The sequence below is a fragment of the Frankliniella occidentalis genome, unplaced genomic scaffold, assembly GCF_000697945.3.
Source record: "Frankliniella occidentalis isolate FOCC.00 unplaced genomic scaffold, Focc_3.1 Scaffold162, whole genome shotgun sequence".
NCBI classification, from domain to species: Eukaryota; Metazoa; Arthropoda; class Insecta; order Thysanoptera; family Thripidae; genus Frankliniella; species Frankliniella occidentalis.
Window position 1 is genome coordinate 201,232 of NW_026267288.1, and position 9,918 is coordinate 211,149.

General features: G+C 44.1%; 3 protein-coding genes across 3 annotated transcripts in view; 1 reads left to right on the top strand and 2 right to left on the bottom strand.

The window, feature by feature from the left end:
• LOC113210607 (zinc transporter ZIP1-like) overlaps positions 1 to 2,848 on the bottom strand; it is a 10,192-nt gene extending 7,344 nt beyond the window's left edge. Inside the window, exon 1 of the mRNA XM_052271445.1 lies at positions 2,122 to 2,848. The gene's annotated coding sequence lies outside the window, so the exon portion shown is untranslated. The remainder of the gene's footprint in view (positions 1 to 2,121) is intronic.
• Positions 2,849 to 4,121: 1,273 nt separating this feature from the next.
• LOC113210608 (transmembrane protein 242) lies at positions 4,122 to 5,699 on the top strand. The gene is made up of 3 exons (XM_026428689.2): positions 4,122 to 4,476; positions 4,720 to 4,958; positions 5,042 to 5,699. The coding sequence occupies exons 1-3, from the start codon at positions 4,374 to 4,376 to the stop codon at positions 5,234 to 5,236; spliced, it is 537 nt and encodes a 178-aa protein (XP_026284474.1). The 5' UTR covers positions 4,122 to 4,373; the 3' UTR covers positions 5,237 to 5,699.
• Positions 5,700 to 5,731: 32 nt separating this feature from the next.
• LOC113210605 (mediator of RNA polymerase II transcription subunit 24) overlaps positions 5,732 to 9,918 on the bottom strand; it is a gene marked incomplete in the record, with an annotated part of 7,109 nt that continues 2,922 nt past the window's right edge. The window contains 15 exon segments of the mRNA XM_052271436.1: positions 5,732 to 5,957; positions 6,047 to 6,337; positions 6,490 to 6,631; positions 6,730 to 6,869; positions 6,982 to 7,132; positions 7,250 to 7,449; positions 7,538 to 7,715; positions 7,812 to 7,984; positions 8,071 to 8,304; positions 8,392 to 8,533; positions 8,632 to 8,818; positions 8,915 to 9,068; positions 9,152 to 9,353; positions 9,439 to 9,538; positions 9,626 to 9,866. Of these exon segments, the coding sequence (XP_052127396.1) occupies positions 5,805 to 5,957; positions 6,047 to 6,337; positions 6,490 to 6,631; positions 6,730 to 6,869; positions 6,982 to 7,132; positions 7,250 to 7,449; positions 7,538 to 7,715; positions 7,812 to 7,984; positions 8,071 to 8,304; positions 8,392 to 8,533; positions 8,632 to 8,818; positions 8,915 to 9,068; positions 9,152 to 9,353; positions 9,439 to 9,538; positions 9,626 to 9,866 (2,688 nt within the window).

Here is a 9,918-nt window from a genome sequence, read left to right on the forward strand (position 1 = left end):
GAGTGAGTGAGTGAGTGAGTGAGTGAGTGAGTGAGTGAGTGAGTGAGTGAGTGAGTGAGTGAGTGAGTGAGTGAGTTTGAGTGATGGTGAGTTTGAGTGATGGTGAGTTTGAGTGATGGTGAGTTTGAGTGATGGTGAGTTTGAGTGATGGTGAGTTTGAGTGATGGTGAGTTTGAGTGGTGGTGAGTTTGAGTGATGGTGAGTTTGAGTGCTGGTGAGTTTGGAGTGATAATAAGTGATGATGATGAGTTTGGGTGGGTGGGAGTAAATGGGGGCGGTGACATAAGCAATCCAAGAAGCAAAGCGCTGACTTTTTGACAGCCAGCGTGTCAGCGGGCCAGCGTAACAAGGGATTCAAGAAGGCATACAGGAAACGAGCGGCGATGGTGATGGGCCGGGCCCAGCCGGGCCGGGCGGCAGGATCAGCTCATCGGGCCGCGTCGCGACCTCGTGCCTCAGGCCGCGGGGCGGGGCGCTGCAGTGGGCCATCCTAGAGGCCCGCCCCGTGCCCCTGCGGGCTGCTAGCGGGCCGGTGGGTCAAGGCGACCCATGGCCGCCGTGGCATCGACTCGATGCTGTCTCAGTCAGACCAGCAGCTGGTCCTCCGGCCGGTCGAGCCTCTACTCGCCGTCGGGTCGGACCGTGGGGCTGCGCCGGCACCCCGCCCCGCGGCTGACGCTGACCGCCTGCCTGTCGTGTTCGCCTGGATGCACCGCTGCTGCTACCTAGTCATGACACCTCCGGGTCTCCGGATCCTCGTCCAAAAACGACGCAGCTGACTGCGAGAGAGGAAGGAGGGAGAGAGATTGGGGGGTGGGGGATACTTTTTTGACTCAAACGCGCGTCATAGGCTGCCCCGAAACCGGCTGATTGATGGAAGCACACGGGCGGTCTTATTCGTAATATGTGGGTCAACGTGATAGTGGAGGACACCACACCACGACGCGCGTACTCGGGAGAAGGACACACGAAAAAGTGTGAGAGCCAAGGTGGCTTCGTGGAGTGCGCCCACCTGTCAGAATACCACGATATGTTTAAAACGTGCACGCCGACCGAACTCCCACTCTTCCCCTACCCGCGCCCGTCTCGCCGTCGCGGGGAAGGGAGAGGGTAGGAGGAGGAGAGAACGCCAGGGCGCGGCCGCGGCCAGTCGGTGATCCACTCACTCTTACTTTCCCACAAGCCCAACGGGCCTGCTAATAATCACGATAAACGAGCCTCAAAATTATAAACGGTGGCCGGAGTCGGGCTGGAGCCGCTCTGGAGTCTGGCCGCTCCACTGGACACGCTTCCGCGGGCCGTGGCGGCGGGGCGTTTTACTGCTCCTCAGCCGCTCCACCGGGCCGCCGCTCCACGAGGTAGCACCCCCTGCCGAAGACCAGAAAGTACCCCAAACAGGACCCACCAGGACACAAACTGCTTTCGAGTCGCGCGCATCAGTACTGATTGCCCATCGGATTGCCCCTTTACTTCTCTCTAACACTCCCTCTTACAGCAGAGCAGGATGTGATGTAGCCGGCGGTGTGGCTACTAGAGCAAAGGTGCTTTTATTTACGTTGGCTCCTCTACGCTGCTCTACACCCGGCAGGGAGCTGCACAAATAAGGGCATACAAAAGGGAAGAAAAATAAACTTGAGATGTAAGAAACTGTTGTGTACTTGGTACTAACATCGGTTACATGAGCCTCGTCGCGTAAGTCACAGGCGTCACGGGGTGCGTTATCGTCGTTGGGGGAGATGGGGAGGATGAGGAGGGCACATGCACTCACACAAATAAAAGTGAGGGACGTTCTTTGCACTCGAAAGGTGCGCGATGGAAGAAAAAGGGACAATAACAGGGGGAATACGACAACAACACGCGAGTGTGATAACGGTGACAAACCATGCGTCACTCGTGTGTGTGTGTGTGAGTGTGTGAGTAACACAAACACACGTACACAACTTTGTCGTCACACACTTGTAAGTGATATACAGCGTCACAAACGTCTGTTTGTAGAGCGGGCGTTTGGGCAGGGCGGGCCTTTGTCCCAGTCCAGCACACGCTCGCGTCAACAAACGGCCAGACGCAACTAGTATAAGGCATGCGTTAGTACTGTCACACGCGCACCTCCACTAGACTCACCCGACACACGCGTCACAGCCAGTCAGTTGTTCAACAGCGCCATTTGAGTGTTTTGTGCCGATGGATTTGTGACGATATGGTGTGACGTGGTTATTGAACCCCCATCCGCCGTATGTACTGTCCAGCACCCTCCACCAAAGCACCACCACCACCACCACCACCACCAACCACGGCCAGCAGTAGCGCGCCGAATCCAAAATCGCTCCTCAGCCAAGACAGCGGCGACGTCGAGGATGTTTGTGCCGGCCGGCCGGCAGCAGCAGCAGCCAAACGTTACGCACAATGGCGGGAAGCGGTGGCGCGGGCCTCGGCGATCCGGGCACGTCGTCGACGACGACGTCGTTAAGCGTGGGCGCCGGTCGACCCCGCGCTGGCACACCAGTCGCACCTCCACAAATATGGGCGACCGCGAACAAAACCGGAGCAAGTAGAGATGATAGCGACGTGACGACCTCGGTGACGACCACCACACCACGGCGCTGCACGACGCTGCTCGCCGCACACGACGCCGCGCGATGAGTTTAACCGCCAACGACCTCCACCCTCACGATGCGCGGGAGGGAGGGGGGCGGCGCAAGGGGCCGAGGATGGTCAGTATGACGGCGAAGACGCCGTCGCGGTAAGAACAAAACGACACGACGACGACGACGGGCCACGGACTGAGTGTGCTGGAGCGGCTCTGGCTGATGACTGACTGACCCCCGGGCCCGAGCCCGTCACTGATACTGGACGGGGCGGGACAGGACGGGCGGACCGGGCGGCGCCTCTCTCACTGATCTTCTCTCCTCCCGGTCCGGCCGGTCTGCCTCACTGCCTCGGCCTCTGGCCTTCTTCTTGCCTTGGCCCCGCTACGCACCCGCCCGCTCACATGAGCCCTATCCCCGGCCCTGCCTCCTGCCCTACCACGCCCTGCCCCACGCCGCACCTCCGGACCGGGTAACAGCCGCGCTTCAAGTCATTCCTTAGTGAGGCACTCACCACAAATGAGGTATTTTACGAATAAGAAGAACAGAAGGAATCACGGCTTTTGGACCACAACAAGTCGCAGGTCACTGGCGCATAACGAAACGGTTTCTCGTGTACCAGATTTTTGAGGTTCGCAGCTTTAAAATGATATAGAACAGTTATGACTTCTTTTCAGTTTTAGCGGAGATACGCGAGAAACCGTGCGCTTGGTCGTGGCTTTGTTATGGTCCGGGAGCAGACGTCGGCCGGGATTCCTCCTGTTCTTCTTATTCGTAAAATACCTCATTCCAAAGCCCCCCCTCCCCCAAAAAATAAAACAAAATAAATAAAAATGGGGATTTTAAATTTGACAAGAATCACGAAGACCAGTATTGGGCTTTATTTTTAATATGTTGCCAAATTTCAAATATGCTTGACAGTTGTAATAAACCCATTAGCGCTCTGTTAAATGTTGGGACTGTTTGTCAGACAAAGAAAAATATCCTCCAGATCTTTGCAAAGGGCGTGCCGCCTGGTGCAGGTATCTCGTGGGTATACCGGCTGCAGACCGTCCGGCAGTTTTGGCCTGATGAGTAGCAGCTTCTTGGTCCTCGAAATTGTGTGGAATGCCGAAAACACATGCCATTACTCATTTTGGAGTAATGCTGCTGCGCCTGCTTTGATTGAGTGTTTTTTTCTCCTTTTTTGCGGTGGTCGAGTGTTGAAGATGGGGAGGGGAAGAGGGGGTGGGGGAATCACCGGGAATTGCTAGAATCGCTCTCATCGCTCCCCATATGTGGTTGTTGCGGGAATCTTTGACTGCTTCCTGCTGGCTTTCTGCTCCTGTGCTTTTCGATTGAGTCCCCTGTGATCGGGCAGGTCGGAGAGTGCCATGGTGTCAGTTGATAAAATATTGTTATCAGAACACAAAAAGATATTGGTTAAACATTAATTCGAACTGTGTCGAGTTGAGCATCACATCGAGGGAATGACCCGACGGATCGAGCCCATTTAACCGGAAAGAGCACTCTGGTTCGTGGTTGGCAACAGTGCAAACCCTCGAAGACTGTCAATAATGGTCATGTATGAAAAAGTAACAGTGTCTTGATGGATTTACATTTTGATTTTTTTTGCGTTCTTCGTAAAGTCACTCGATTACTATCAATGGAACTTAATATTTTTTGTCGACCGTTAGCATCTATGACGTTTTTTTGAAGGCACGGAGCTCTGTTTACGTCCACCTACTAGACCATAGTATCCAATTCGCACCGCTGCCGTCTGCTGCACTGCAGCAGACCACATTTACAATGAATACAGAAGTAAAAACCGAGGGTCAGTCCTCTACAAACGGAGGAAGTATAGCTGATGGCATGACACAAGCTGAGCGAGACCCTAACTATGCGTTTAAGGGTACGTTTGTGCAATTTTTGAAGAATTAATATGCTAAAGGATTCTTTCAAATAGGTTATGTTGCCCATGTTGTCTGTACCCTCTGTACCCTTATCCACAAGGGTTTTCTCTCACATGCATTAGTGATTTGTTCCCCACCTACCCCTCCTTTCCCAACATTCTGTTTATTTTTTTTTTCACTAAAATTATGAATATTTGTTTCTATCTGCTCTCTAATTTCTATCTTTCTGCTCTTCATTACAGCTTCAGCATTTTTAGCCGGAATAGCTGGATTTTCAGCATTATTTGGCTTTGGAGCAACACTTTCTTATGCCAAAAAGAAAGATCCTGTATTTTTTGATAAAGGCGTAGTAATGGGTCCAACTATAGCTGAAAGTGGTGCTGGTCTGGCTGTACGAGCATTGGGTTGGGGAACATTGTATGCTGTTGGAGGTTGCGGTCTCTTATTTGTTTCTATCTGGAAATTATCAGGATGCAGCAATGTAAGTTAAAAAACATCCTTATTTTACATAAATTCACTTCATTTGTCACGTTTATAGTGAATGTTACAAACACTTTGTTTCAGCTTCACGAATTTCGCATGAAAATGGGAGATAAACTACCTAAGATTCGGAAAAATGATCCTCCTCAGAGCAGAACAGAATTTGAAGGATTGAGTGATTTAATGGGATATTTAGAAACTTGGGGCTCAGAAAAGAAGAATAAATCTGTCAGCCAACCAATTGCAGTAGAGGCCAAGACTCCATCTAATCAAAATTAGTTGACTGATGTTACATTATAGCAATTTGTAATGGGTGTACAACACAATGAAATTGCCATCTGTCTTGGCTTGTTATGGAAAACAAATTTTCAGAGGCTATTAGATTTCTGATTAGAATTTGGTGCTTGGGAATCTCCAACTTGAACCGTGTCTTCGTTGAAAGAATTTTTTCTATCTTTGAGTTCAGTATTATATGCCTTGAGGTTAAAGCTCAGCATTTCTGCATTTGAACCAATTGCGCATTTCATGCTAAGCAAATGGTTTCATTGAAAAGAACAATACTGTCCATAATATTATCAAAATTACATCTGTATTGGGAGAACTGCAATTTTGTGACACTTATGATCTCACAAGTGTAAAACAGAGTAAATATCTGTAGTAAGTTTAAATCATAAAGGCATCTGTTGAAAACTATGACATTGTGATTTGCTGTTAATTTGTTAAATAAATTTTTTTTACAACATGTTGAGTGAGGTTAATTGAGAAAAACAACTGTTTTAACAAAGCACCATAAATAAAATTTATTTCGATACATATGTACAAAAAATAATAATAAAACAACATATACTTATTCTGAAATTTGTGACTTAAGATTAAGGTTGCGAAGCAAACAAAGATCCCTTATTGTGGATTTCCGGCCAGTTATACTTTGAATATCATACAATCTCACTATAAGATCAGTTGAAAAGTTTTCAGGAAGAGCTCGAACTAAACTTGGAATCTGAAAACGAGTTTTGGAATTAAGCATGGCAACCATTACTTTGTTGAACGAAAAATAAAAAGAGAAATACAAAATAAAATTAGGCTCACCAAGGAACTGGGCATATCTCGTAAAACAGAAGCAGCATGTTCCTTTCCAGAGAAAACCACCAGTTGAATGAACCTCAAGGCAAAATGAGTCTGTTGAGAAACTTCTCCATCTCTGGTAACCAATATATTAAGGGTCTGGAAAAGTTTACGTAAGGCAGAGGCAAGAGGTTCCTTTATGGCATTGACACACTCTTCTTCATTAAATACTAGAGATGGAACTGACTGTTTCCCATCTCCATTGCAATTTCCTAGTCTCATTAATTTACATGCTGGAACCAGCAAGTCCAAATCCTGAGTGAAATGAAAATCATCAGTACACAACAACAGCAACAGACTACTAATATTGGCAAATATATTTAAAAAGAAGGCAATTGGAATGGTTTTGCATATGCACTTTGGTAATTCTTTCTTAGAGAGAATTCACAAATTAAACACAAACTTACTTCATAATCCTCTGGTCGAGTTCGTTTCCGCGAGTTGGGAGCAGCAAATGGTTCAACACTGTCCAAATTAGCAGAGGCAAATACACAATAAGCACTAAGCTTAGCTAGAGCAGAAGCTTGAGGTTCCATTAATTCATCGCTCCTGAAAATTTTCAGAATACATGATTTAATATATATGCTCTTGAAAGAGTTACAATATTTCACTGAGAAACCAAGTACATATTTTGAAGAAATACATACATTAAGCGATTGTGCAGATATTGTGGTAGCACATGCAAAATTAGGGTAAGAGTACAATGCTCAAGATCAAGATGAAAGACGGCAAATGCTACATCTACAGCACGATCTAAATCTTCCTTGTATCTGTACTTCAAAACTTCCTGCAAACAATACAAATTTATTATTTTAGCAAAAGATTTTAAGTACTTAGCTAAATTACGCAAAAAAACATTTCTCATATTCATTGTCATTATTGGTAACTGCAATATTCACCTTCACAACATTAGTAACAAACCAATTAGCTCCACCGGAGTTTAATAAGCTTTCAAGTTGATGAGTAGCTTCATTTTGCATCCATCCTCTCTGATGCAAACCATTCCAGATATTTGTTAGCTGCTCACAGATAGGTTGACAAGATACAATACTGGAAAATATGATTTGAATATTAATTGTTTGTAATGGACACATACGAAAACACAAAACATACACACACATTTAGACCCACACTCTAAGCAAAGTAAAAATGAATTGATGTATGTACCTGGTAGGAGAAAGAACTCTAGCTTTAGATTTAGGCTGAGCAATAGGAACATCATTTTGCATTTTGCAAATAACTGCTGCCATCAGGTCTGCACGTTCAGTGAAACTACTGACTTCTTGAGAGCTATCAACAGCTCCTGAATTAGATAGGAATTGCTGTACCATATTGATGGGCTTCAAGAGCTTTTCTTGGGGTAATATCTGTGAAGTGTGTCATTTTAAAAGAAATTTAAGATAAAATCCAGAAAAAAAGAAAGAGTATGACTCTGACATGTTAAAAAATATTTACCTGCATATAGCTACACAACCAGGCAGTTGCACAAATAGGCAAACAACACATTCTAGCTTTCATTGTGTCTAGAATACGCTTCACATCATTGGGTGTTAAGGCATCATGTTCCCATGCGACAAGAACTTCCTTGATCGCCAAGGGAACACTCCAGCACACCTCATGCCACTTTACTTGGCTATCAAAATGTTAAGGTACATAGTTAGTTAAAATGAATAGAATACAGGTGTAGATAGAAAAATCATCGCAGGTTACAGAAACAAATATAAGATACCTTATGGGAAAATCTGCCTCTCCATTGTTAAATTGAATTAATAACTCATTGGCACGAGGTTGTGCAACAGACTTCAACATTTGATCAGGCGATTTGGCTTGTTTCCTCTCCACCATACAATCCCTCGCCCACTGCTCAAAGAATGAGTTACCTCCTTGCTCAGAAAGTACAACCTGCAATGATACATAATAAGACAGATAATAGTAACTCAAGGCCATGACAACAATAATATGTGAAGGTCTTAAAACTTTGAACTTACATCAGAACCATACATTTGAACAATTAAACATAGCATTAAAAATGTTATGTCAAATAGCATAGCTCTAGTTTGTGCAGATTTGCCATTAACTCCACCAACTTGCTTTGACCCTTCATTAAACTTTATGAGTTTTGAAACAAAAGTGCGTAATTTTCCTTCAACTGAGGCTACAGCAAGAATAAGTTCAAACTTAATTCCATCCAGGACTTGACAAAGTACACTCAGAAGTGGTTCCTTAAGGAAGAGACAGTTAAATATGATAAATGACAGCATTAAAGAAAGCAGATTCAAGAAAAAAATATTCTGTTAAATGGTGCCTACTTGAATTTCTACATAATCAGCATCAAGTGTTCGAAGGATTTTCTCAAGTAAGGCCTCTGCTTGACGAAGCAGCTCGGAATTAGGGAAATTGATGGTATTGCTTTGTTCAGATTTCAAAGCACTAGACGAATTTGTTTCTTCTCTGGTGAAAACAAATTTAAGGTTCAGTCAGCACACAAAAATTTTCAGATTAAAAATAATCAAAATAAAGTCAGCAGTATAACTTCTTAATTAAATTACCTCATTATAGTATATTTCTTGCAGTGTTCTTCAGTTATAAGTCCAACCTTCAAAATTGCTGTTAGTAGAGATTCTACACAACTGGAAGGCCATTTAGCATCTATGATATCAAGAAGTGGAGTGAACTGAAGGAGGAGTTCAAGAGCATCTACAACATCTTGTGAAAATTCCCCCTTCCCCAAGGTTCCTAGGACAAAGACAACACAAAAATGAAAAAAAAAATCAAAGTTGATAGATAAGTTGTGTAATTGTCAAATGCAACAGATACCGGTAGATGTGTTACCTTTGCTTGTTGTGTGAAGTTGAAGTAAAATTTGGGGCATTTTAATAAATGTGAAGGCTCCCCATTGTGGAACTTGAGGCATTTCCAAAACATTATTTATAGTGATGAAACATGCCCTCATTAGCTCACAATATAATCGTGCATTGCTTAAACCCTATGTTCAATGAATTTGAAAATGCAGATTAGATAAATTAAAATACATACCTAGCAAGAGATTTATCTAAAAGATTACAATACCTTTAATCTTTGAATCATACGCAGTTGACTAACAAATGTATAAGTATCTGCGCATGGATTTTGCATCACTTCAATTGCAAGAAGAGGTTGGAGGCAGTAAGTAAGAGGTTCACAGCCATCTTTTGTGGCAGCTAGTCCACTTACAACTTGGAAGCTAGGTATACATCTACTACCTAAATCCAGGTCCATCTCTTGTAGCTTGCTATAAAATAAAATGTTATGAGTCATTAAGACCTAAAAAGTGACAAATGCATCAAATTCGAGTAAACAATGTACACAGTTATTACCTCAAAACCTCAATTAATTTGGGATTTGGAACAAAATGAGTACTTTGTTTTATTAGTCCATGAATTTCTTGACACTTCTTACAAACATCCATATACATTTCTGTAACAGAAGGGTTTAAAAAGAAAAACAGCTTTAGAAAATTTGTCAAATGTGCCCTATTGTAAAGCATGAACAAACAGAACATACCTTGATCTTCATACTTTCCCAGATACAACACTGCTGTCATAAATTGGTCATCTATCATATTTGAGAGAATTTTGATTGGAAGATCAAACATTTCTGGATGAGGTAAGGTAGACGCATTGACAGCAGTTGGTGGAAGGGAGTCCAAAACATGCATGAGACATTGTAGTAACCAGTGCACTATCCGCAATAGGGCTCCTGGAAGCATGCTTTCCTCTGGTTTCCCTCGGCATGTTATTCCAGGCTAAACATACAATGAAAGTAAAGAGCATGGAATTAATTTTGAGAATTTTTAT

Bases quoted from the DNA above. Each gene is read 5' to 3' on its own strand.
- LOC113210608 (XM_026428689.2), top strand. From the start codon at position 4,374: ATGAATACAGAAGTAAAAACCGAGGGTCAGTCCTCTACAAACGGAGGA. The intron at 4,477-4,719 runs GTACGTTTGTGC...TCTTCATTACAG, and splicing joins CCCTAACTATGCGTTTAAGG to CTTCAGCATTTTTAGCCGGA. The intron at 4,959-5,041 runs GTAAGTTAAAAA...ACTTTGTTTCAG, and splicing joins AATTATCAGGATGCAGCAAT to CTTCACGAATTTCGCATGAA.